Source organism: Anas platyrhynchos, chromosome 4 (assembly GCF_047663525.1).
Source record: "Anas platyrhynchos isolate ZD024472 breed Pekin duck chromosome 4, IASCAAS_PekinDuck_T2T, whole genome shotgun sequence".
NCBI classification, from domain to species: Eukaryota; Metazoa; Chordata; class Aves; order Anseriformes; family Anatidae; genus Anas; species Anas platyrhynchos.
In genome coordinates this window covers 40237290-40264916 of record NC_092590.1, presented here as the reverse complement: position 1 = coordinate 40264916, position 27627 = coordinate 40237290, and the positions used below count along the sequence as shown (strand labels likewise).

The following is a 27627-nucleotide window of genomic DNA, read 5'->3' as shown; positions in this document are numbered from 1 at the left end:
CACCTGGACAAGTGTGGGGAAATGGGCTCGTGCCCAGACCCTACCCTGCCAGGGTGGGGGCTGAAGGGGTTCTCACAGGCCTGTTCATGTTTTTGCATGAAATACAAGCTGCTCGGTATTGTCCCCGGTCTGTCTAAGGTGCTGAAATCACCCCAAATACCCTTTTTTATTGTCACGCATGGCAATGGAGGGATTCATGCACGGCAATGGAGGGATTTGTCTTTTTCCTTTAAAGTCAGGCACGCTAAGCAGAGTGATGTTCTCACACCACATCAGGAATCAGCTCCTGACCTTGCCTTTCTCTGTAAATTGTCTTCCAGGCTCACAGCTAATGAAAGTCTATTACTGAGAGGCCACATAAATCCCCTAATATCCCTGGAACAAAGAGGGAAAATTAGAATTTCTTTCAGAGAAAGAAACCAGAATATGATGAATTCAGAAAGCCCAGCTGCTCTCTGGGAAAAAAATGACAGCAGTTGCTCCCAAACTGAAGTACCTACGTGTGAAGGGGAGAGTGGTTTGGTGGAAACAAATGAGGAAGAAAGTAGCCGGCCGAGACCTGAGAGAGTCACTCAAATGGGAAAAACTGGGAGCAAAAAAAAACTTTCTGCATCTTGTCAGTGTGTCCTAGAATTTGTAATATTTTGTTTGATGCAATACAGAGAGGCAGAGGAATTTGCCATAAATATGTTTTGCAGGGCACGATATCTGTTTGAAGCACTGATGGCATATTCCACACCCCGTGTTTGTCACGACAAGCAGGGAGGGAGCTGCAAGTTCACCCCTGACCCCCTGCTCTTGGCTCTGCTGCTCGGGCAGCCCTTGGGTTGCGACAGCCGGCACCGGGCGCTTGCACAACTGCCGGGACAGGCAGCACGGGCAGGGCTGGACCCTGGACAGCCGGACAGAGGGCCGGGCAGTGGGAGCTGCCCGCAGCCCTGCCTCTGGGGCAGCCAACCGGGGCAGGAGGCTGAGCACACCCCCGGGCAAAGTCCAAGCCCGGCTCCGGCCACTGGAGGAAGGTGCCAGAAGGAGGTCGGCATGTGGTGGGGTGGTGTCTTGGGGCACTGAGGGACGGGTTTGGCCATCCCACTTGGGGTGGTGGCTCATGGTGACCTCATGGTGGCTCATGGTGGCCAGGGGAGGGTCAGGCTGGAAATGAGGGGACATTTCTCCTCAGAGTGGACAGGTTGCCCAAGGAGGTGGTGGCATCACCGTCCCTGGGGGTGTTCAAGGAGGGGTTGGACGTGGTGCTTGGGGACACGGCTCAGTGGGTGACAGTGGCGGTTGGTGGCTGGAACTGGCGATTTGGGGGATCATTTCCAACCCCACAGCGTGCAGGGCTATCATGGCGCCCTCACGGCTGCGTGGGCGCGTTAGTGAGGGGCGGTGCGCGCCGCCGCCCCGCCTGCCTGCCCCGCCTGCCTGCCCCTGCCTTATACGGCGGCGCCGCGAGCCTGAGCTCCCCCGTGACGCGCGTGGCAGCGCCCCGCCCCGCCGACGTCAGCGCTGGGGCTCTCCGCCGAGCCCTGGGCCGGGCGCTACCACTCGGCGGGCCGGGGGGGGGGAGGAAGGACGGGTGCCGGTGCCGGTGCCATGTACCAGGGCCCCGCGCGCTGCCTGTGCCCGCTGCTGCGCCGCGCCGCCACCGCCAGCACCGCGCCGCCACCGCCCCGCGCAGGTGGCACCGGGGAGGGGGGCAGCGGGGCGGGCACCGCGACCTTGCGGGGGGCCCGGCGGGCGCCTCACGGCTTCTCCTCCTCCTTAGGGTGCCCCATGGGGGGCGGCGGCAGCCGGCTGTACGGCGCGCTGGCACAGACGCTGAGCAGCACCAGCGGCAGCGGCACCAGCAGCGCCACAGCCGCAGCGGCAGCGCCCCGGGAGCGCCGCGGGCAGCCCGAGGCGGAGCCGGAGCCCCTGGAGGCGCGGGAGCTGCTGGCCCAGTGCCGCCTGGTGCTGCGCCGCCGCCCGCCGCGCTGCCGCCGCCGCTTCGTGGACCTGCGGCAGGGAGCGGCCGGCGGCCCCCGCCCCATCCGCGTGATGCAGTGGAACATCCTCGCACAAGGTAAGGGGCCCAAATTCACCCCCCCACCCCCGGCCGGGCACCCCCTCAGCCCCCCTGCTAACCCCTTCCCACCCCCGCCCCTACTTGCAGCCCTCGGGGAAGGCAAGGACAACTTCGTGCAGTGCCCCATGGAGGCCCTGAAGTGGGAGGAGAGGAAGTGCCTCATCCTGGAGGAGATCCTGGCCTACCAGCCCGACATCCTCTGCCTGCAGGAGGTCGACCACTACTTCGACACCTTCCAGCCGCTGCTCAGCCGCCTGGGCTACCAGGGCACCTTCTTCCCCAAGCCGTGGTCGCCGTGCCTGGACGTGGAGCGGAACAACGGGCCCGACGGCTGCGCCCTCTTCTTCCTCAAGGACCGCTTCGAGCTGATCAACAGCGCCAACATCCGCCTCACCGCCATGAAGCTGAAGACCAACCAGGTGGCCATCGCCCAGACGCTGAAGTGCCACGAGACCGGCCGGCTCTTCTGCATCGCCGTCACACACCTGAAGGCCCGCACGGGCTGGGAGAGGTTCCGCTCGGCGCAGGGCTGCGACCTGCTGCAGAACCTGAAGAGCATCACCCAGGGGGCAAAGATCCCGCTGATCGTCTGCGGGGACTTCAACGCAGAGCCGACCGAGGAGGTCTACAGGGAGTTTTCCAACTCCAGCCTCAACTTGAACAGCGCGTACAAGCTGCTGAGCCCCGACGGGCAGTCGGAGCCGCCGTACACCACCTGGAAGATCCGGCCCTCGGGAGAGTGCCGGCACACGCTGGATTATATCTGGTATTCCCAGCACGCCTTGAACGTGAACTCAGCCCTGGGCTTGCTGACTGAAGAGCAAATTGGGCCCAACAGGCTGCCCTCGTTCAATTACCCTTCAGATCACATGTCCCTGGTGTGTGACTTTAGTTTTAACCAAGACCCCGACAGACTCCTATAACGTGTTGGAATGCCACCCGGTATTGCAGTGTCTTAATTCACTACTGTTTTATTTTACTGAGACCTTTGGAAGCTGTTAAAGATGAGGAAGTACTGTTGACTAAGCATTCTCTCAGGCACTTGTTTGGAGTTACGCTTGCCCTTCAGAGCTTATTCATCTGTAGCCTCTGAGGGAGGAAGAGAGGAGTCTGTGTTCTCGACTGGTGGTGGTGGTGGTCTTGCTGTATTAGGGTGTGAAAACTGGAAGGGAAACGAGTTTTATCCTTTCACTAACCCCTGTGTCTAAGGATGTAATCCTCTAATGAATGCGGAGGCCTGAGTATTTAAATTAAAGCACTTGTGTTTGTAAAACAACTTGCCCTGGCAGCATGCTAATTTTGTTTATGTTAGGCTTGTGCCAGTACCAAAGGGAACAAGGCTCGACTTCTCAGTCAGATTCTCCGACCTCTCTCTGTTGCAGTACAAAGGAAGGTTAATGCAGTTCAGACATGAACAAATCTGAGAGCCTATTAGTGTAGTCTGCTAATTTTTACATGACTTAAGATAAAGATTGTATTCAAAGTGAACAGACAGCACAGTGTAAGGGAGGCCCCCTCGGGCAGGAGCAAGTGAGGAGGCAGAGGCTCACTGCTGGGTGTCACACAGTGATAGCCTCACCTGCCCAAACGAGCACGCGTGTGTCCCTGACACACACAGGGCCTGTAGCTAAACACAGTAACTGGCACCTTTGTCCCTTCGGTACTTCCCTCCAGAGGGCATGCCTAACCACAGAGTATTTTCTCATCTGCTTCAAGCATTACTTTTCTAAATGGTTTAAAGTTGTCTCGTTAACTTTGCAGTTTCAGTAAAGGGCCAATCTCTGTGTTGAAAGACTTCTTTTATTTATCTTCAGAATCTAAGGCTACACTGGAATCTTATTAGGAGATAAAACCTATTTATTGAGGGAATTTGGTGATCCTGTACCTGACCTGAAATCATACAGCGGCAGCCTTCAGGAGCACGCACAGATCCTTTCTCTGGCCCAGTGCCCAGGCCGTGACAGAGGTGGGGTTGTGTGGTAACTCTTGTGCGTGGCGTGGTGCTCAGTGGTATGATGTGGGTATTGCGTAGATGGATTGCAAATATGCCTCTGTGCCAGAAAAGGGCAGAAAAGGTAGAAGAGAGACCAATAGCTGGAGTTGGGCTGACGCTTAGATAGCTTGGAGAGACGAGGCAGAGCAAATAAAGCGGTACTTCCATGTAAAGTAAAGACTTAAATGTTCTGGGTGTTTGTTAATAAAATTCCATGGAAAAAAAGTAACGTCTCTACTGCCATCTTTTTTCACTTCCCTATCATAAATGGGTGATCTCAACTGGTGACTTTCCTAGCTTCAAATTAGTAGCAATGCCACAGTTTCCAGACCTACTTCCCTAACCCTGCGGTCCTAATCTTGCAAATTGCCTCAACTGCTCTGACTTCATGGCAAGTGGTGTTTCTCAAGCTCACATTCCCAAACTTCACAGCAAGCCTGGAGGGAAAGGTGTTACCTGTACAAAAGTTAAGCTGATTTCTCCCCGAGCTAATGATGAAGTCTAGACCTTACATTACTGCAAGTATTCCTCTTCCAACAGTTGTCTGCAGCCACAACCCCTGCCAGCACCCATCTCAGAGCTGCACAGCAGGGTGCAAGGATTCCTCCCTGAGGGCACTGCCAAGCACAGCACAGCTGACTCCTTGCACCAGGCAGCTCTGTTTGTCATTTAACTTTTAAAACATCACCTGAAGAGCAAGAAAAGACAGGTGACTGCTTTCCACAACCCATAAATTACTATATTTGTGTTCCATATTAATCTGAAAAATATAAAAACACCCCACTTAGGCAAACTCCTCAAGTGCTGTGCTGCACAGCTGTAACACAGGGGCTATGCTGCTAACCCTGGGCAGGATAAAGGTGATGACTGCAGATTCATGATTGCAGATTTTGTTGAACACTGTTAAGGGGCTGCTCTGGGGGAGATAATGGACCAGAGGTTCAGATTCCAGTGTTAGCAACCAGATTATGCAGCGCCACCTTTCAAAAACAAACCCAACAAAAAAGCCCCTAATTTCTATTTTTCCTTTGTGTACCAGCCCAAGCCAAGCTGCAGCACCGACACCGCTCCCATCGCCACTCCCAGAGGGGGATAGAGGTATTTGGGTGGTTCTTACACCACTTTACTCAGACCCTGCTTTTAAACAGGAATTGTGTGGGGACAAACAGCGTGATTTCTAGGATCACTGCAGAGCCTTTCTGAAGTAAAACAGGCTGGGACTCTTATTTCACCCCAGATGCTCGACATTAAGTGTCCCTGCTTCATGTCCTTACAGGGCAATTTTGAAGGGATACAGGGAGGGGGGATGTGAAAATCACACCTCCCTGCTAGAACACAGCAGTGGACGCTTTCCGATACATTTTAAGGAAAGGCAGACAAGACTCAGAAATTAACTGGTGATTTCCCGGTCAGTTTTGGCCTTTTTCCAGTACTTGCTATAAAATATGCTCTTGCAAATGGACTGTTTTGGAAAGCTTAAGTGAAATATTGCCCTTGCTTTTGTTTTACTCACCAAGAGGCAGGCCTGCAGCAGTGCAATGATTTTGCCTGCTATAAATATCAGTACAGTAAATATTTTTCACAGGAAGGAGGAGGAAGGTTTTTAATTATTTTTTTTTCTGTGCAACAGTATGACTCTTACAATAAAAATTTCTTCAAAGCCCTTCTTGTAGCTGCCTGCCTTATAAGCACACCAAGGCTAGAAGTCTCAACAGATCCCTTGCTCTAGTCTTGAATAGAAGCTGCATTGGCTTTAGCAGTGGTGATTTTTCCCCTGCCCTCAAGCTAGCCGAGGGAAGCAGTGACCCACTTCGTTAATTTGCTGAAAGGCTGAAGCTGCTGCAAGCTTATTAAACAGCTAGCTGCCTTGGATAACAATTAGATCAGAAGTAGATACTGTCACTTGCACCTTTCCCATTTAATAAGCTTAATACCTACTATTTGATGGCTCTACAAGGCAGAAATTGAATTTAGCTTGTTCTGGCTGTGAGCACCTTCCTACACAACCAAGATCCCCACTGCATGTGTCATGGCACAAGCTGAGGCTTCAGGCACCCTGCCACTTCCCCACCGACTACCTGACCACCTCTGGCTCACTGATGCGTGATCGGCTCTGACATAATTCTCCAAAGTCCAAAAATTGATTAAATCAATTAGCGGAGGACCCCTAAGCCTTCCCCAGCAGCAAGCTTTACTCAGCTCACGGGAGTTGTGCCAAGGCACAGAACCCTTCACTGAAGCACTCAACCTGAGATGCTAGCAGAAGTTTTTGCCAAAAAAAAAGAATTTTGGTTACAGGTAGGAACCTTGCTCTTCTGCAGCTCAGCTGTAGAAATCCTCAGGGAGAGGCTGAATGCCTCCTGTAAGCACGTCTCATTACCAAGATGACACAATTCTGGAGAATAACTCATCTCAGATTAATTTAGAGGAACCACACGCACACACACAGACAAGCAACGCTTGCCTGCACCTAAGCAAACCCTTTGAAATCCCTGCCTGTGAAAGGCTGTCTGTATTTATATCTAACAGCTAAATATTAAAAAAGAGAGAGGGGTACAGAGGCATTAAGTTAACAAAAAGGGGCTCTGCTGTCTGAAGCCTGGCTGAGCTTCTCCATCTCAGTTACAACACATCTTCCTATAGATCCAGGTTCCCACAGCACCTAACCCATCTGATAAACATCCCCAGGCAGCTGGTACACAGTGTGCTGCTCACTGCGTGGCCAGGGGAGAGAGCCAAAGCACCGCCACCAGGCACAACAGGGGCAGTAGCTGCAGCGCCTCGGGGCACGGCCGCGGGCAAGCAGCAGAGAGCTGCTCCTCCATTCCTTTCATTCCTGCCATTACACCACAAAGTCCTGGATCTAACTTAAGAGAAGGAGGTCGTCAGCTGGAAATCCTTTCCAGGAAGGCACTTTGGCCCCAGCTGACCTCCAGCGCATCTAAATTAGGTGTGGGAAAGGTCTTAACTGCAAATACTCCGGCAATATACATTTCATGCGGTGAGATACTGCGTCTTTTACACAAGATCAAATAACAGCCGTTTAAAAAAGGGTTTCTTACAGAAAAGAGAAACGTGGGTTTTAAAATACTATCGATTTTCTCCGTGTTGTCATCTAGATCCTATCTGTTCTACCTCCACAGTATGCCTGATTGCCTGCCTGCCTCTCTTTGTACTGCTCCGTTTCCCTTTGTCCAGAAGAGTTGCCTCACAAACTTCCCAATGAGCCTACCCATTGCCCAGCTTCCTTCTGCTTCCCTTTCCAACCTACCTCTTCCTTGGCAGCACAAATCCTCTTCCTTCTTGTACACTTCCTCCTGTGAAAGTCTTTGCCCTCTACTCCCAGGCTCGGAAATACAGTTCATGTGTAACCACCTCTGCTTCTTTGGATTAACTGCTGGTGGAAGGGACTGCTGCCACCTACACCAAACTCATTTTCCTGCTTCAGGTTGTTCGTTCATTTGTTCTTAAACTCTGCTTCCCTACTTAGAGTACAAAAAAAATCCTTTCTTCATAGGCTTCTACGTTCCCCACAGGCTGGTTTGGCTGTATGGAGCTATCCCCACATTTCATTCCAAGGGAAGAATGGGGCTTACTGCTAGGACTCTGCAGGTAACTTCTTCTTCTGCATTAAAAGCTGACATGAAAAAATGAACTCTAGTGCAACTATTTAACACCGGCCCCCTTTATCACTACTCAAGACCTCAGTTCTGGGTTTCTGTTAAAACTGCTCCTCCAGGCATGAAGTACCTACACGGTCACTTAGCCTTTTATGAGTTTGAGATGACCTGCGTGCCTGCTGCAAAGGCTTTCCAGAGCATCTCGCTAGGAACTTGGGGTTCCTCTGGGCACCTGGGTACCCACAAGGTGAAGCGACGCTTCTGTGTTGTTTGCTGTCATACCCCCACGTGGATCCTCATGAAAACAGGGCAAGCTGCCATGCACCTATTTTAAGGAACGCTCTTGCGCATGGGCTGTAACTACCGAGTAATTCACGAACTGCGTGTTCTCACCCGAACCTACCCTGCAGTGATGTATCTTGATACCCACAGCCTAAGTGCAACTATAAATGTAAACCCTATTTAGATCATTACTTCATTCAGAGAGGAAAAAAATATTATCTAAAATCATTTACGTGTGCAGAAGCTGAAATATTTACAGTTGGAGATGTCAAAGATAACTGCATCAAAAGAAGCAGCAGTGCAACTTCCTATTTCTCTTTCCTTACAGTTTCTACCTACCGCTACTTTCTACTCGCCTCAGTGAGATCAGAGAGATGAGCACACTCGAGTAGCTGGGTCTGCTCACTTCCACCTTGACTTTGCAGTGCAGCCTTAGGAAATTAAGGTGTAGCTGTAGGAATATTAAGTAGTTCACAGAGCTCTCGAAGTTATTGATTCTCAGAGTCATTTAAGCAAACCCTGTTTTCTTTGCATTAAAGCAACTGAGAGTGCACATAAAGTTACCACCTGTCAGCTGGAGGGCAGGAACTTCTAAAGCTACTGAAGTAGAAACTGCAAGTACTCATGTGATTAGCTACAACGCAAGAGCACTGAGTATGCTCACCCACCTAAAAAAGCACAGGAGAACTAGACCCCTGTCAGAAGTTACCTCACCAACTACTGCAAGCTTCTCAGATACTTCCGTGAAAAATATTTCAGTGTACTGTGTGGGAGAGCTGCTCAGCCATTCAGCGTATAGGAGTATTGGGGGGGTTCCAAATTTCCACGCTATGTCAGCTATCTTAGGCTGAATGCCTAGAAGATTTCAAATAAGCAGAAAAGAAGGTTAAGAGATGAAACCAAAATACTAAAAATAAAAAGCAGACCAAACAATTAAATTTCATTTCTATATTTCATTAAAACCTACTTGAATACACTTTGAAACAAGAGTACAACAAAATAGAATATACTTCAAATGTTGAATATACAAACTATTATAGTTCATTCTGAACACTGGTACTTCCCTCTTTAACTAAAAAAAAATTTACAGGTTTAGAACTACCTGACAAAAGCTCATGCTGGGTGTGACCTTTCAAGTGACAGAGTAGAGCTGAAACTGAAATGTATGCACAGATGTCAAGGCTAAGTGAGAGACACAGGCATATTACAGCAAAAGGCCAAAAGCCTGCTGCCATTTTGTCCACAATTAAGAAATTTAGACAGACTTTAACTACCATACAAAATATGTTACATGTAATTCTATAACAATACTGTGCTAGGTACAAGATTCTTTAAAAATTTGTTTTTAATAAAAAAGCTTTACACAAACAAGCCATTAGCTTATTTCAAGAAAGATAACTGAAAATCAGTCTAAGGCTTTCGTTTTAAATCTGCTTAAGCTATGATACAAAAATCCCTCTAGGTTTCTGTCTTCTTTTAGAAGCTCTTAAATCTCCTCTTATATTTCACATTCTACAATACCTAGTAGCAGAGTTTTTCACATAGCACCAGTTGAGTACTGTGGGCACACAGTAGTGATTGCTGGTTTGCATATAAAACGCACCGAATTTGCCATTTTTAACAATGAGACTTTCCTCTCCCCCTGAAAGCTAAAGACCAAGGCAAACCTCTCACACAGCTCTTTTTTAGTGTTCCAGCTCTTAGTGTAACTTGATAACGTAGTGAACTGTTTGGTCCCTTTTCAGTCTCTCTATCATTCCTTCTCCATAGGTTCAGCCGTTTCCCAACTGGAAGAGGCAGTTTCTGTCAGCATAGCAATGTGGTTCAATTCCCACTGAAACACGGGAAAATATAATTTTTTTTTTCCAGTAAGTCTTCAACATACGCGTGTTTATATAACAGTTCCAAACTTTCCTTTTCAACTTGGTGATCGCGTCCACTTCCCTCCCCCAATTATGTCAGTATAACCAAACGAGTAACAGTCTAGAAGTCCACACAGCCTGTTCTTCATTTCTCGCACGTCATGATTCCTTCTGTTTTCACTGCTACAGGAAGGGCAATAGCTGAGGGCGTACTAACTACTACTACGTGGGTTACAGTCTTGCTTCCGTCTGCCGGCTTCTCTTCTTGTACAAGCTGCAGCGTTTTCACTTCCCGTTCCTGTTTTATAGCCGCTGTGTCTGATTTAACTTCTGGATTTTTTATAACCGCGCTAATGACCCTGGGAGGAGTCTGGCTGGATGCCTGCTGAGCAGGCACCGATAGTCTCATTACTGGTGTCCCGTGAGCTATAGACACTGGGGTTAGTGCTCTCACAGCCAGCGGGGTTCCAACGATGTTAATACTTCCCGACCCTGTCAGGCCCGTTTTCGTTTGTAACTGACACTGTGTGAGTTGCGTGGCGGGGATTGTAATGATTTTGGCAGGCTGCATTGTGATTTTGTCTCCGTTTTCAGCAGAGGTTGGCATCACAGTAGGGATTGTCTGGATTACTACCTTTGGAGTTGTCGCTGTTGTTGGACTCGTGTTGGTTATTAGCGGCGACCCTGCGTTTACTGACTGTACTGCCACAGTTGAAATTTTCTGTCCCAGAGAGGTCATTACAACAGGCACTTGCATTGCCACTCGTACAGTCCTGCAAAATAAAGACATATGTTTAAGTCATAACACTGGGTAATACTAGTAAAGCTGAAAACAGAGATACACAAATCCAGAATGTGAAGGTTTTTAATAGGTTCTTAAAACCTTTTGTGCATCCATCATGTTTGGAAATTTAGCAGCATTTATCTCTCTCTTCACTTCCTCCTACATCATTTTAAAATATGCCTGAGGGCAAGCACGTTGACAGTCAGCTCTGATCTCAACTTTCACAGTATTTACCATATTCCATTGCTGCTTGCAAATCAGAAAACAATTCCAGCATTTATAGTGTAAAAACAAAACCTAAAAGACAGTTTTCCCAGCCAAAAGACTCCCTGCCGTTAGCAAATGACAAGCCCAAGCCATGGCAATACAAACCTGGGAGCTGTTGTTGCTGGGACAGTAGTAGTGGTAGTTGAGGGATGAGATGATGATGTATCATGCACTGGTGAGGCAATATTCACGACTCTGGTGACTGCTTTGTCTGTTCTGGTACAGGTTAACTGAGACGAATTTTTTCCTCCACGTGCAGACGTTGCTGCTTTTAAAAGGTTTTCCGCAGATAAAGACACTCTCTCCAATGACTTTTCATCTGTAGGCATTGACAAATCTTCATTGCAGGATTCATTTTTGTCATCATCTATGACAACTATGTTTTTTGGCATCTCCTTAAACTGATAAACAAGCCTCTGTCCCTCAACTTTTGCCAAGATTCCTCTTTGATAGTAGTATCTGCAAGAAAAGTACAATTTAGTAGTAGTACCATGGCAAATTTTAAAGAAAAGCTCATTCTGTGCTAACAGGAAAACATTCACAGCAATACCTAACACGTGAGAAGGTACAGAAAGAAGCTGGCAGGCAATACTGACATAATAGCTAGATCCTCCAGATAAAAAAAAAAAAAAAAAAAAAAGAAAAAAAATGAAAAATGACCTTTTACACATGAACTTCAGAGTTTAAATTGCAAGTTAACTGGTGACAAAACGCAGTAAGATCTGCAAGACTGCTGCTTTTTACACAGACAAGTCAGCAAGTGGACAAAAATCTTAAACTTTTCAGAATTTGCACTATTGCTACGGGCAAAATTATAGTAGCAAAGCTAAGCATATAGAATATTTTACCTCAAAGCTCTCCCCATAGTCTCATAGTTCATGTCAGGTTTGTTTTTGTGTTTTCCCCATAGTTTGGAGACGGCTTTGGAGTCCACAAGTTTAAAGATCCCCTTCTCTCGCTGAGTCCACTTAATGTACCGAGGACAAGTATTTTTGTCCTGGAGAAGGTCCAGGAGAAACTCCCATAAGTACGTTGTATTACCTATAATCAGAAAATATATGAATATGAGAAACCCGCTTTTAAAGACAACAGAAAGTTCTCCATATATAGGTAACTCTGAATGGCCTGAACTGCAAGCGAATGCTACGCAGAGAATAGTGCAACCTGCAAGAGTTCATTCAGTCTGTTTAGTAAAGCTTCCATAAATATTTACATTCTGAAAGGAGCTAATCCAAGTGAGCTGCTATATAAGCACAGGAACCTCTTCAATTCAGCACACATTCTCAGTTCCTGAGGAGAAAAAAAAGCATGAGAGTGCTCCAAGTCATTAGAACCTACAGCTGCTCAGCAGAGAGGAAGAGAGCTCGTAATTTTCTTCTATTTTCTTAAGCAGGGAATGGAAATACCAGTGCATTTTACGATGCTGAAGGACGGACGAGAAGATATAAATAAATTTTTAAAGGCATACAAACTTCAATAATAAACCATTTCAAACTGCAATAGGGCCATAACCTCCTGCCCAGGATCTTCCTGCTTTCTTGTGCAGGACTTCAGCACCAAAGGAGCTCTCACACCTGTTGCTGACAGCCCCACATCCTGACCCAAATCTACCCCGCAGAGTGACCAGTGCCCTGCTAGGTGCAAAGCCCATCCCACTACTCCCCACAAGTATTCACATGGATGAAATGCCATGGACCTTTCTGTAATTTGGGGGGTACAGAAGGAAGTCAGCCTACAAAAGATGAAACAAACAGACTTCTGAAGTATTATAGGGCTGTACAATTTTCACTGGAGAAGCCCCAAAATGGGGTTCAGGATGATGACTATCAGAATGGCATAAAACATAATATGGGGGTTGTCTGGACACTGACTACACCAGTTACACCTAGGAAAAGGGGTAGGAAAAACAAAGAAATACCACAGATCACATTCCTATTTGGAGAAGACTGCTGAAACAATCCAGGAAGGAAAAACCAAGACAGAGCTACAAGAACAACCACCTCAGAATGGTAATCCCAATTCTCTCCATCATGCTTCCAAACCCCAGCAGGTGCCACAGGCCAAAAATAAACACATTATAAAGTATTTTTGTGTGTGTGTGCAAAAGGTCATTAATACCTGAAATTTAGTAGCCCAGCATAGCATTTGTTATGCCGTGCTGAAGACAACTAAATATGCACTAAGATGGGTTAAGGACCACTGTTGCAGACTCCAGGTCATTATCTGTCTTTGAAAAACCTCAAAGGAGAAGAAACTATAATTTCCATCTTCTGGATAACCACCTCAGAGACAGACCATAAATGTACTTCATTAAGTTCTCCAATAAACAACAAGTACTGAGTCAAGAGCTATCAAAATCCAGCTTCTGCTGTCAATTTCAGAGAAATCTGAATAGGATCTATATGAGAAAAAGAAATCAAGAAGAAAACTCCAGAATCCTGGAAACAGCCCAGATAAACTTAATGCTCTATTTTAGGTACAGGAAGGATAATTTTGACAAACTGCATATAACAAATGACCAGTAAGCTCTCACACCAGGAAGACTTTTACTAGTGAAAACATAGTAACTTGCAGCATATTCCTTGGAATTAATCCTTTATTCTTCCCCTTTTAGCTCCTCAGAAACAGAATTCCTGGGTTCACCAAAAAACCCTGTAGAGGTCTGCAACAGATTCTTTGCAGAAACGAAAGTGGGCTACAGCATTTAGAAGCAAACATGAACTTCAAGAGAAATCATTCCCTGAAGTGCCTAATTTTTCTGCTGGAACAGTGCTGCTGACTCAACAGTTTTTTTCTTTTCCCTCGTACTTGTTACTGACCTAAGTAATTTCTTTCCACAGGAAGGCTGTGGGATAGTTATACTACCCAGAAGCACTCTGCTACGCCAGTAAGTTCCAGCAATACCACAGGCATCCTGCTCTGCCAACTGTAGCTGCAATGCATTTAACACAAAAGCTAATTTTAGAAACGTTTAATACAATTTTGAACCATTTTTTAAACCCATTTTCCCTAGAACGATTACTTCCCTAATACTAGGAATCCAAGCCTACAGACCCCTGAGGAACATGAAGACATGGCTGTAGAACATATAATCTCAGTAAGTTTACATCTGGGCCACTCTTAAGCATCTGGAAGCCCAGCCTGGTAGAAGTGAACGTGTACTGCACGTGGCTAGGGAGAGAGAAGTCTCCTGTTAAGAGCACGCAGTTCTCAGTTCCACTCCTAGGAGGTCCCCAGCTCACCAATACTAGGAGCAGGCACTGAGCCAGACACGACTGTTACCTGTTTGCCTTAGAGCAAACAGGTATAGAGTCTTCGTATAGAGCAGATTTTGCACAATGAAAGACATTTTTGTGGCTGGCTGATCATTACAACTGCCAGCTATTTAAGAACATCAGCCGTGGTCTCAAAATAGAAGGATTAATAGCCAGAAAGTATGCGACTAACACAAGGCATCGTGTGCAGCAGCAAACTGTCACATTCGTACCAGCATCTATGAGGGGAGGCTCCAGGCCCGTTTTGCTTCCTCCAACGGAAGGAAAAATCTCCTGCAGCTTTATGCTAGCTACTACACTTAAAGAGTATTTAAGCAAAGGAAAAAACAAAGTAAGAAAAGAGAAATTAGACCTAAACTGCCAATCCTGTAAGTGAGGACTAATAATAGTACTTTTATGCCACTGAATAAATAGTCTTCAGTTCCTCCTGTATAATAAAGTGAAGGGGGCAATTAAATCATATTTACAGCTGCTTCACTTTGCACCAGAGAGCATCAGGAACGCATGCAGGAACGTGTGCCTACAGACAACGAGAGATCCCCTTTCCAACTGTGCACAACCAGCTGTCCTCCTCCTCCTCAACTTAACTCTGTTGACAGTAATCAGCGCTAGGAATAATTCCTGGCTTTCCTAAAACATGCTACATGTAAAATAGCCTACATTTGCAAGTCATTTTTTTGAAATAAATAGTAAAAAAAAAAAAGTAAATTATTTTGCAGGACATCAAGTTATCCTACATTAAGAAAGCAAATGTATTTTATGCCAGCTCTAGAGTAAAATGAGAATGGAATAAGAACAACATATATTACAATGGTCCACAGAAATTTATCAAAACATAGTCACATCTCCCACTTCATGAAACAGAACAGCTAGAGAAAGAAATCACTGGTAGAGACAAAGACTGAACTGGACAGAAACACAGGCCTCCTTTCTCAAAGTAATTTGTGCAGCAAACTAGGAACCAAGCAGTTCACAAGTACTCCTCAAATAATAGAAAGTTCTAATAGCAAAATCAGAATTACAAAGAAAGCTTTAAGAATATTAAAATATATATATATTAAAATAAAAATCGAAGTATGTACTTTTAGGCACAACAAAGGTAAGGATCTGTGCCCTTCATCCAGGTCCGCTGCTACAGCCAAGACCAAAGCCGACAACAGTGGGCAATGCAGGGAAGTTGAACTACTTTCTGTACTGGTTTTCATGAGCTAGCGTCCGTTCTTCCTTAGCCTGCTCACAGGCATGACAACTCAGAAGCTGTACACAGATAAGGAATTATGTGAACAGCAGAGATCGTGCTCTCAAAGAAATCTCTATCTATATCCATCTATATATCTCCCATACTGACAGCTGCGCAGTCCTTCAGCTAGCACACTGCTTCTGAAAACCACCAAAATCCGTTTGCTGCAGCAAAATCTCAAAGCAGCGTTTAGTGGGAACTAGATCCATCTTCTACAGCTATAGCCAGGGTAAGAGCTGATGCACCGTACTGCAACTGAGAGGTAACCTGTCAGCAGGTGCACCGGCCTGTCTGACCGCTGGGCGAAGAGCCGGGGCTTGCACACCACAAAAGGACTGCTGGTCATGAAAAACATTAAAAACACGTGTCCCTTCTGCAGTAAACCCCTCACTCAAGCAGCAGAGAAACATAGCATCATTTGTTTTTCCCTTTAAGCCAATCCGAATCTATTAGTCAAGCAACATATTCCCAGCTGAAGTTTGTGAATCAATTAAGAACACATTTCCAACCCTCAGCATTACAAAGGCCCATTAGCTGCTTCTGCTGGAGAACAAGCCTTTCAGTGGCAGCTTAACAAATTACGTGCCTAGCAACAAGGCAACGCAAACCACAAAGACAGCACGAGGCAATAAACGCAAAGCAAATGAAAATTCACAAAGCCTATTAACTGCACAGTGTACTAAGGGCTTTTAGGAAACAGTTGCGCACAGCCTTGTGCTACATCTTGTACAAACAGCTTCAGAGACATCAAATGAAGTTAAAACTCTAACGAAGTCAGCGCAAACTCAGTCAGCGAACTTTTCAAGATCTCTGCTTTCCCTGTGACATTCAATACTTATAAACTTCATGATTTTAAAGACTTAATAAATGGAAAACTATACCTTTGCCTTCTCTAGGCTTCTTCTTGATACCTAGATCTGGAGAGCCATCTGAAATAGCCGACTGTTGGGTCTTCGGTTTACGGCCAGCTGCACACAAGACACAGAAAAAAAAAGATTGATCATATGCAGAATAAAACTATTTTGTAGTTTGACTCTGCTAAAAAAGCAGTTTGTGCATTTTTTATGCTATTTCCTTGCTACAGGTATGTACAAATTTACATTCTTAGATTGCTAGTACTGCACATCCAATTTAATACAGTGTTTGCTTGCTTATTTCATAGGCAGCTTTAACTCAATTTCAGCTGCTGTAATGGCAGATGAGGTACGCACCAAACATATGAAGTAAATCTTCAGTGTATTGCATGTTTTTAGTCCAGCGTCTGCTTTACTCTGAAACCTATTATTCCTCCTTCCTTCTGCTTTGTTTCTGAGGCTCTAGTGCGTGTGCTGACCAGAGCGTCTTTTTTCCTAAGAAATTTGTACAGCTGAAACCAGAAGCACTTCCTTCCACTTTGCATCTCTCCGTTAAAAGCTACAGACGAGCTTCTGCTCGGCGTGGGAGTTGTGCCGTGCAGGATTCGCATCCAGCAGAGCATTAAGGCAGCGACAGCCCCCACGGCAGCCTCCCTGGTGCCAGGAGCTCTGGGCAGTGCTGGAGGCAGCTCTGGAGGCTTACCTGCATTTGTGTGAGGCTGCCCCAGCACTCAGCAGGCTGGCAGGGCTCCCACACGCTGCCTCCTGCCCTCCGCACACCGCTCCGAGGCGGCTTAGCAGGGGACTCCTCAGCAGGCGGCAGGCTTAGAGCTGCCTGCGTTCCCTGTGCCAGGGAAATCCTCTCCCAGTGAGGCCTGCAGCTTCTTCATCTTTTTAAACTCCGGTGACCTTTTCACTCGAGGTAAACAGGCCCATGCAGGGAAGAGGATCCTACCTCAGGGCAGCAGACTGTAAACAGTGCAAGCTTCTGCCTTCAGTTCAAGGGAAGCAGCAGTGATTAACTCTCCTCCCTCGGGCACACGAGCATTAACTTTTGCTGATCAACAATATTCCGCTCTAAACACTGACTTCAACAGGAATTAATTATGAAGACAGAAGTTATAGCTCTGTAACTACGGCTGAATGACCTTACACATGTAACAGCTGGGATTTAGACCACTTAATAGGAAGAGATACTTACGAAATGCTGTTCAGAAAGTTTCTGAACTTTCTGAGCAGAGCCCTGTAACTTCATCTGCTCAGTAATGACCATTCAAACAGACAATGGAAAATAAACGAGTGGTTTAAATCCAATGTACAGCTACAAAAAAGCAGTAATCATTTTCTTGCTTATGTCATTTACTGTTGTCTGCTACGCGCATGTGTTTTCACCAGATCTCAGACTTGCAGATCTCAGGTTTATACCACTTTATCATGACACGGCTTTTTTTTTTTTTCCTGAACTAGAAGCAAATCTTAGCATGTCTGTGTCTGGAAGCCCTAATAAAAAAAAAAAAAGCATTCCTGTGGCTAAGTGAATTATACTGGTACCTGTAAGAAAACTGCTAGTCCAGAGAGAAACCTTATCAGGTGCCAACCCTTCAGAGCAACCCCATTTGGCAGCTGAATGCTCAGACCTCATCTACTGTTCTGATCAGTGTCTTCTCCAAGCCATACCAATCAGATTAATAAGGAATTTATCTTGCCAGGAAGATCTTGTACTGACTTTGTAAACTAATTTATGTTTTTTTCCCTGCTATTTCATTGGAAGATCACCGAGACCACCCGCTCTCCAAATATATTCATATTTCAGAGAAACAACATTTACCCACTCAAGTCCACTTTTAATCCTTCTTCACCCTTCCTTCACTCTGTAAGCCTCAAAAAACAGTGAGCAGTTAAACAGGAAAAGACATTCTCTTCCTGAATGGCTTGGTGAAACATATTTTCTTGCTACTTCTTGTTGCTCTCACAGCCTTATTCTCTAGGAATTCACATTGCAGACTTCAATCAATCTGAATAAATCACAGAATCACAGAATCACAGAATTTCTAGGTCGGAAGAGACCTCAAGATCATCGAGTCCAACCTCTGACCTAACGCTAACAGTCCCCACTAAACCATATCCCTAAGCTCTCCATCTAAACGTCTTTTGATCAGAGAAATCAGATAATCTAACCTACCTACACCCCTATCAACTGCATCAACTGAGGCTGTGCACGTAGGAAATAAATTTTGCGACTGCTGCTCAGAAGAGCCATACACACCTTTTTTCTTTTTCATCGGTTCATGGATATCAGGGGAAGTTGGAACAGGAGATGCATCCATTGGTTCAGACTCCTCCGTTGATACCTCCACCACAGTTTCTGTGATTACATCCGGCCTCATGGCTGCGTGGATAAATTCTGGGGTTGACACACAAGGAGGGACAAAAACTTCCACTGTGAAGACAGACAAAAAAAAAAAAAAGAGCATCCGATGAAGTTTCTACCCAATTATTTTAATGTATCTGTAAATGTAGAATAGTATTGCAAGATGTAGAATAGTATAGCAAGATTCTATTCCAACAAACTATCATGTAGAAAATCAATCCCCAAAACATGCACACCTGTGAGTACCGTTAGGCATAGGCAAAGTATTATCAGAGAAATAGCGTTTAGAACTAAACTCAGCTTTAAACAAAACAAATTAGAACTCAATCTCTCACCCTTAGTGAACTAAGGACTGGACTGCATCCCAACCTCCATTTCCTATTCTGTAGCTTTGTGGTTTCAGTTTAACCATTATTTCATCCAACACATATTAAACAACTTTGGAAGGAACATCAAGCTAAAGGAATCATTTTTTTTTTTTAAACTGGTAACGCTTTGAAACATACTTTATTCAGTCTTTCTAAAATAGAGGAACAGATGAAAATAGGCTTCCCTTAAATTAACCCTATTTTAGCCACATAAAATATGGCCACAGAGCCACAGAATGGCTGAGATCGGAAGGGACCTCTGAGGCTGCCTGGTCCAACCCTCAGCTCAAGCAGGGACACCCAGAGCCAAGTGCCCAGGCAGCTTTTGAAGATCTCCAAGGAGAGAGGCTCCACAACCTCTCTAGGCAGCCTGTGCCACTGCTCCATCACCCACACATCAGAGAAGCATTTCCTGATGTTCAGATGGAAAAGTTCATTTTAAGCGTGTTACTATTCAAGTATCTATACCCAACAACTTATCTCAGGTGAATGGTACCACCTGGAAGTATGCTTGTTACAGGATGGAGAAATTGTGGAAAAACTCAAATCACCAGGACTGAAATGAGCAAGAAAATGTTTTAAACAGTACACAGGTCTCTACAGAAGCCGGTTTCCCAACTTGGTTGTTTTACTAACAGGTGGGAAAAATAAACCCCTCCCTGAGCAGGACCTGTGGCTGACATACCAGGACTCCTGGCATCTCTCAGGCAGGTAGGAGACTCCATATGAAGCAAGGCCTCTGCGGCTTCAATTGTCTTATCTGTGCAGTGTACATTGCTTCCATGAACTGATGCTTCCACTGTAAAAAGGAAAAAAAAAAAAAAAAAAAGTGTAATGAGACCAGAGTACTCACAGCAGCCTACAGGTATCGCTGTACAATAGCACTATTCAATCTTAACCACGTAGATTCCCCAAATTGCCAGGTGTCTTTGCACCTTGCTGCAGACAGAAATGTTCAGGGAAGACACGAGACAAGTAACCGACAAGAACCACCACTGGCACTTCTTAGCTGAGATTTCTGGTTCACAGCCAACTCCCCGTTTCTATCGGGAGTTCAGGAGCTTGCAGCAGCAAACTTTGGGGATTTGCTTTCTACCTCTGATTTAACCAGAATACACCAGATTGCAATAAAGATGGTTGCACACTGACACAGCAGAGGAAGAAAGGAATCCCATCTCCAGCTACTAGCTCATTACAATATAAAGGCCACCTCTCTCCCGATTTTCAGTCTATCTGAACAAAAAACATACATATAAATACACAATGAGCTTGCAAAACAGTTATATCAGTTTGGGGTCCTGCTGTTAAGAATATCTGTGAGTTGGGCTTAGCAGGGTTAAAAAAAAAAAAAAAACAACAACAAAACATTCAAAGACTATGAGTGTGTTTTATTTAAGCAATAGGGGAAAAGGGTAGAAGTCTCTTTTTTCAAGTTCAGAAAGTTTCTGAGAGCTAAGCAATCAATCAAAGCTAATTTGAAGCAACTTGGAGAGAGCCCATTGAAACTCATGCGGCGCAGATGGCTGGAGCTGGGCACAAGGAAAACGAAGAGGCTTCGCAGGGGGTCTGATCCCTGTCAGGCCAGCTCTTCACCTCGGGGTGACGTGGGGAAGCAGGACCCCGAAGGCACCTGGCACGGGGTGCTGCAGCCCAAGGTATGCGTCCCACTGCTGCCCCGCTGCGTTACCAAGCCTTGTAAGGCAATCTGCCTGCTGCTGCCGGGCTGCTCTATCTTTAGCCCGAGCAGGGTCACCTATCTCCGGCTCGGAGAGGGAAAGGGGATTCGGCACTGGCTCTGCACGACAGCTCCGGGACTCCTATCCTGTTACCAAAAGTGTCCGAGGAACAACTGGCGGCTGTTCAGGGGAAGCAGGGCCACGCTCCTGGCATGGCTTCTGCCTTCAGAAAGCACTAGAGACACACAGAGATTTGTGCAGGCACATGTGAGGAAAAGACCCAGCACATCCCACTTTAAAAGCAAAAGTGGAAAACCCACGAGCCAGCAGAGCACACACATAACAGGACCAAAACCTGGAGGAGACCTAAATGCAAAATCCCAGGTGAAGCAAAGGTCTGAACCATCCCAGCTGCCCACCGAGGCTTCTGCCACAGCCCTGTCCCCAAGCTATTTAGGGGGCTTTATCTTTTGGAACAGCAGGCACCTGATAAGGCTGAGCTCCAACAACAAAAGCCTACCCTGAGGGCACGGCAAATCCTGCCAACAGAAAGGGTCGGTATTACCCACACTGATCCACCGGCAGGGCAGCCTGCTCCTGAGCCCTTTCCCTGCAGGCCCTGGGTGCTCTCAGTGTCTCTCTCCCAGGATACAGCTGAGGGGTGTCCCAGGCCAGGCGCTGAGCACCTGCAGGAAGCCCTCGGCCTGCAGGTTTCTTTCTGAGGTCGTGGGGTGTCACACAAACGGGTGACTTGGTTCCCCCTCACCTGCCGGACAACGCTTTGCCCTGGCCTTCAGAGCCCAGCAGTTACACCTGTATCAATGCCACCCCAACACCAAAACCAGGAATTCCCAGTCAGCATTTAGCCTATCATTAATCTGCAGCATGGAAAAAATGATTGAAAGCAGGTTGACAAAGCTTTTCCACTACCCTCTCCCCCAGCAAGAATTTCAATTTCCGTTCCTGCTGGTTACCGCGGGGGTAAGGGGCAGCCTGGGTGCAGGCTCCGGGTGCTGAACCCGCCGGGTTTCACACAGCTGCCACGTCTCAGCAGCAAGGCAGAGTGCTGAATCGGCTTCCCCAGGTCATCCACTCCTAACTGCTTACAAGCATCCCAGGTTTTTCTGCTTTAACCCAAAGCTGCAAGGTATTTCCTGCAGGTAACGTCTGTGAGCTGCACCACGAGGTGCTTGGCACAGAGCAGGAACAAGGTGATAAAGGTGGCTTAAATTCCTCTTTGTACTTTTCCAGTATTATGTCAACCTGATTAGGGGCTAGACCATGAGGAAAGGAGATGCAAGTCCCCCAACACCAGGGACCAAGGCTGCAATTGCACAGCGAGAAAGCCAGGGAGCAAAGGAGCCAGCCCACCTTTGCCCTCAGTAGCCATCCCATTTCCAATAGAAAGAGCACTACCTGGCTGTCAGAAAATGGAAAACATTGGAAATTACAAACTTCACAGATGTTTTCTCAACAGAAGTTACCCAGGTCTATGTGGAAATTGCCATCTAACAAATACCAAGCAAAAAATAGCAACGCTGCTGCCTGTGGCTGAACAGAGCACACACTGCCTGCCTGTCATGGCAGTTAACAAAGTAACACCACCAAAAGACATCTCTGAAAACACCCAATAAAATAAGCACCACCATCATGTCTGAAGTCTTCTGAGCTTGCCAGCTTCTCCTTTAGCCAGCCCAGGGTTTGGGGCTCAGAAGCATCTGTCTCCTCAGGGAGTTTTCTGATAGTTTTTAGGTGTGATGAGGCAGTGTCACTGCACCAACACACCTGGAAACGCGCCGTGTCACATCTCAGTGCAAGCTTTACATAAAGTACCTTTTTGCCACTCTAGAAAGTGCCTAATTAATAGATGGGAGTGAGTCCAGGTACTCCATCAGGAGGTAAGAAATAGAGCTAGAAAAGAAGAACCAAGGATGAAGTGAGGGCACAGGTTCACAGAGAGTGGATGGGACAAGCAAAGGCCGGGAGGCTGTTCCTGAAGAGGAGCAGATAAAGCACGCTCAACCAAACGACGTGTGCCACAAGGCTCGGTAGCACTTCTCGTGAGAAGGACGGGGGAGAAAAACAGCCCCAGCCCCAGCCCCCCCCCCGTGGCCGGGCCGTGCCCACGTGCGGCGCGTGGCTGCGCGGCGCCACTTCCGTGTTTACACCGCGCTGCCCCCGGCCCCGCGCGAGCGCGCGCGCGCCCCGCCAGCGCCCCGGGCGGCCGCCGCTGCGCCGCGCTCCCATTGGCCGCCGCCGCGCCACGCCCCGCCCCGCCGCCCCGCCGCCGCCCCCCATTGGGCGCCGCGCGGCCGGCACTCCCCCCTCACCCCCCCCAACCCCCCCGCGCGGTACCGGGGGCCCGGCGGAGCGCGGCGCTTCCGTTGCGCGGCGGGAGGGGGGGGGCGCCGAGTCGGGGGGGGGGGGGAGGTTGGGGCCCCCACGTGTGCGGCGGCAGCGCCCGGCTCAGCCCGGGGGGGGGGCAGCGGGACGGGCGGGCGCCCCGCGCACTTCCTGGTTGCGGCCCCGTGTGCAGGTGCCGCCCGCACGGTGCCGCCGCCGCGTCCCCCGCCCGGTGCCGCCCCGCCTGCCCTGCCCTGCCGTGCCCAGCCCCGCCGTGCCCTTACCGGCGCGGATGAGGAGGTCGAGCTGGTTGGTGGGCCCCTCGTGCAGGGCCGCCGCCATGTTTACGCTGCCCCCGCGCCTTCACGTTGCCCGCCGGGCGCGCGCGCGGGGCCGGCGGAAGAGGAGGAGGGCGGGAGGGGGAGGGCGGGAGGGGGGGGGCGGGGAGGGGGCGCGCCCCCGCGGCGGGGCCGTGGCGCTCCCAGGCGGGGCCGGGCGGGCACCGCGGCGGCTGCAGCAGCGGGAGCGCTTCCTGCGGGGCGGCCGGGGCCGATCCTTCCGCCGCCGGCCCCAGACAGGAAGTGCCGCGCCGCGCCGCGGGGGGAGCCCGAGCCGGGGCAGCCCCCCTGGGCCCCTCCTGCCGCTGGAGGAGCCCGCGGGCCCGCTCGGTGCCGCACACGCGGTGCCTGCTCCCCCCCTGGCAGCCGCGGCTCTGCGGGGAGGGGGGGCGGCAGCGGAGCAGCGCCGCTAGGGGACCCCGCGCTGTGCGCCGCAGAAGTTTTTCCGGTGGGGACGAGCCCAAGGACGAGGGAAGGCGCCCCGCGGGGGCACACGCTTAAACGCGCGATAAAACCTCACGGCCCTTCCTTAAAGATTGCTCGAGGTGAAGTGGGAGCCTCCCGCAGCGCTGCTAGCTCGGCTGCTTCAGCGCTCGGTGTGTGAGCCATGTGCTCATGGCACTGCCCGGGCACCTACCGGCGTGAAAAATCACCATTTACACAGCGCGTCTCTTCAGCGAGCAGCTAGGGCCACAGCACCAGAAATACCCCTTAAAATAGCTTGGCAGCTTAGGTATGGACCCAAAGGGTGCACCGAGCCACCACACACCTTGGAAGACCCAGGCCTGTGACAACAGCAGCTCACGCCCTCGTACCCTCCCAAAGATGCATTCACACTGTGTTGCCTTACTGATCCGCACGGAATTCAGCAAGGACATCGCTGGTTGCAACTTCCAGCCACAAACTGAAGTGTCTGGCAGGTATCCCAGCTGCTCCCTCTACCCCCTACAAGTAGAATGAGATTGTGCCTAAGGCATAAAAAACAAAACATGAAAAAAATAAAAAAATAAAAAAAAAATAAAAACTTTTCAAATAAGCACTTCCAAGGAGCCCACGCATGTGATTTTTGACCAACACCATACATCTGAAAAGAATTAGAATAATAATTTGAAAAAGAGTACAAAGTATCAAGCTTTTGGCTTAATACCAGTTTTCCAAGCAGCATTTATTTACCACAGCAGTCTCAGCGTGGTGTTTGCCAATTCACGTGGAATGGCCGAGAACAGCTGCACACATCATTCGAGTTCTTCAGTCTGATCCCACAGAGAGATGGATGCCCAAGGGATTCCTATCAGCTGAAAAAACACAGGCCTACACACTTTCGAGACTGTAATGTAGACCACTACAATAAATCTACAAAACGATAATTTTACCCTGAACTTACTTTTATACAAGTAATGGCAAAGTAAAGCATTCAAGCATAACACTGACTTCAAGGAAGAATGTGATTTTCCCTGAAAGTTCTGCAGCTCCTCAGGTTTAAGCTGTATGGTTTACAGCATTTTATGTTAAACACCAATTGATTTGTCATGCTATTAAATCTTACCAGTTCAGAGAAAAAACACAGTCAATAGGGAAAAAAGTAAACGTGCACTTAATTTTTTAAGCTCTCTTTTAAAGCCTTCTTTCTAGGCAGAAGGCTAATAAAGAGGGCTACAAAGGCCACACTGGAGGAGCGGTGGGAGGCCCAAAGTGGCAGGAAATATTTACCACAGTGTAATACAACCGAATGAAATCGCAAATTAACTGATGTTCCTCGGTTGTCAAGTAGAAAAAATGTATAGAAACAGCATCATCCTTTGTCAGGCAGGAATATATTTGTTACCTTTTTATTATTATTGGCTTTTAGTGTTAGAATAATGGAAGTTACACACGTGGATGTAGGAAGTCATAAGTAACTTCAGGATGATAACGAGCAAGTGCGTTTGCAGCAAACACACAGCTCCATCCCTATTCACTTCAGAGTCTTTGGCAAATAGGTGACTTGGGCAACAGGAATACTGTCCGAATGAATTATATCCCCTGACGTGTAGGGATGCAGGAGTAAAATACCCATCAACTCCAAGGGATACGGGCAACTGCTCACATGAAAAGAACTACGTTTCACTTTGGCTTTGCAAACCACACTAGTTAAACTTCATATGGATTATTCTGAAAAAGTGAAAGACAATCGAAGAGAATAAAATGAATGAGACTGATTGCATGCAAGACAGCTGATATAAAAAATCAAAATACAAAAAAAAAAAAAAAGGGAAAGTTTCAGCAGATTTGCAGAAGTTGATGGGAGTGGAATCATCTCTCCAGCACTTCCCTGAAGAGTCACCTTCAGGGACTATAGAGGAATTACAAGTCTCCTCTTCCCCAGTTTCCTAGGCAAAATTTCCTCTTCTATCACAGTTCTGACAAACATGTGGAAGACGTCTCTGGCAAAGGAGTCTAGCTTCCCTCAGGAAGCTACTTCACAAGCTCTGTAACTTCAAATACTAAAATTACAGCCTTCTAACAACACCTTTTTCCTTCACTGCCCATCACTGATGGCAAGCACTGAACCAGAAAGAAAAATGTTTATTTAACTATTTTTAGCCACAGAAGATTCCGGTTGTATTCTAGCATGATAATGCTATGCTCGGAAAAGGCAATTATCATAAAGCAGTTATTAATTCTCAGAGAGGTAATTGGTTTGACTTCATTTGATTAAACAGCCAAGGGTAGACAGCAATCTGTCACTGGGTGATATCTGCAGCCCACATGAATGCTTACAAGCAAAACCATGAGAAATTGAAAGAATGACAGATGAACCATACCCAAATGCCAACCAAACTAAAAAGCTTCAGGTAACTTGACAATTCCAGGAGTGTCTCGACTCAAGTGCAGAGGGGCCGCCTTCAATTTCCAGACAGTTACAGAAAAGTCAGTTTTGCCCAGAATCCTGAAGAAATTCACCTCTAGCAACTACAGAAGTAGCCTGCGGTTGAGGACAGCAAATACCGAATGCCCGGTACCGCTGGCAAACAGAAAGGAGTTGTTCAAAATAACAAGTGTCTAAATTCCAGCACAATCACTTGTGAGTGCAGAACAAGAAAGACTTGTCTGTCCCCAAAAATACTGAAATATGGAATTCCTTGCCTTATAATTAAACTCTTTAACTTCAGGGAAGTCTAGCAGACCATCACAAATCAGGCATTTCCATAGCACATTACCTGAGTTTGCAAAATTGATAGCATTTGAGACTGGTAACAGACTGGCGTATGAGCTAAACCACCATTGAACAACAACTCTGTTCAAGACCTAGCATTTACAATTCCTAAGACGACTTCTCTGGTACTAACAAACGTCTACTCTGTAAATCCACAGAATCTTTGAGCAGGAACTTCAGCCCCTGTAAATACACACGGCTTTACTGAGATCCTAGAATTTATTAACTGCCTTCTCCCTTTTAATATGCAGTTCACCTTTAAAAATGATTACTTTCAAGTTTGTCATCATATTTTTGATCAATAAAGACCACTAACTTGTGCACTCACACCAAGATGGTTTTGGCATGTCAGTGCATTCTAACTACAAGATACAAACTGCAGAACGGTTCAACTTACATCAGTATAATGACTCTTCGTAGTAACGTCTGACAATTTCTTACTCCCAGTTGGAACCAGAGTTGGGAGTTTAGAGGGGAGTGCAAATCTGTACATCTAAGGTCTAATTCAACACCCCGTTCTAGGAAGACGTTCAGTTAGCCTCATCAGCCACAATATATATAATTGTATATATCTTAACTGAAAAGTGTATGTTAAAATAGTTTTTATAACCGAATACTTAGTCTCAGTGTTCTTTCAGCACAAATGGAGCACTTAAAAAGCAGCAAGGTAGAAACCTGAAGTCTACAAAGAACTGTTTCCAACAACCAGTCCGTTACAGTTACCTAAAAGCATTAACATCCATAGTGCAGCTCTTTGCATTAAGTTCTCAGAAAAGGAAACACCAGCAAGGATGACACAAAATTTAAGCTGCAGTTAAATTTTGTTTCTGAATTAAGAATGTTGCTGAGAACAGATGTACATGCCCCTAGCCTAAATGCTACAAGTAGCACGTGCAACTGAAGGGGCATCATGTTGTTTCATGGTCATTGGCATTTACCTAGCAAAAATGCAATGGATTTCATGGCAGTGAGAACTCACACCAGTGTAGTAGCAACATGGTGTAAAAATGGTGTAAAATTAACTCACATTCTTAGTCCATAAATGTGTTTGAGACATCAAATTTTTGGCCAAGAGCAAGTACTCCATCTT

The 27627-nt window shown here is 47.1% G+C and overlaps 2 protein-coding genes across 7 annotated transcripts in view; one reads left to right on the top strand and one right to left on the bottom strand.

Moving 5' to 3' along the window:
- Positions 1-1489: 1489 nt before the first annotated feature.
- On the top strand, positions 1490-3344 carry NOCT (nocturnin). 2 transcript variants are annotated; one of them, XM_072037426.1, is made up of 3 exons: positions 1491-1681; positions 1769-2065; positions 2156-3344. In XM_072037426.1, the coding sequence occupies exons 1-3, from the start codon at positions 1597-1599 to the stop codon at positions 2989-2991; spliced, it is 1218 nt and encodes a 405-aa protein (XP_071893527.1). In that variant the 5' UTR covers positions 1491-1596; the 3' UTR covers positions 2992-3344. The 2 variants fall into 2 exon arrangements, with proteins under 2 accessions (XP_071893526.1, XP_071893527.1); XM_072037425.1 differs by having other exon boundaries at positions 1490-2065.
- A 5552-nt stretch (positions 3345-8896) lies between these two features.
- The window catches only part of ELF2 (E74 like ETS transcription factor 2), a 32156-nt gene continuing 13425 nt past the window's right edge, over positions 8897-27627 (bottom strand). For 4 of the 5 annotated variants that reach the window (XM_027456745.3, XM_027456744.3, XM_027456748.3 and 1 more), the window contains 6 exons: positions 19670-19783; positions 18512-18685; positions 16273-16359; positions 11725-11917; positions 10982-11335; positions 8897-10598 (listed from right to left, as the gene is read on the bottom strand). In XM_027456745.3, the coding sequence (XP_027312546.3) occupies positions 9971-10598; positions 10982-11335; positions 11725-11917; positions 16273-16359; positions 18512-18685; positions 19670-19783 (1550 nt within the window). In that variant the 3' untranslated portion in view covers positions 8897-9970. Of the gene's footprint in view, positions 10599-10981; positions 11336-11724; positions 11918-16272; positions 16360-18511; positions 18686-19669; positions 19784-23287; positions 23446-27627 lie in introns of those variants that run through there. The other variant, XM_027456746.3, reaches the window with a different exon arrangement.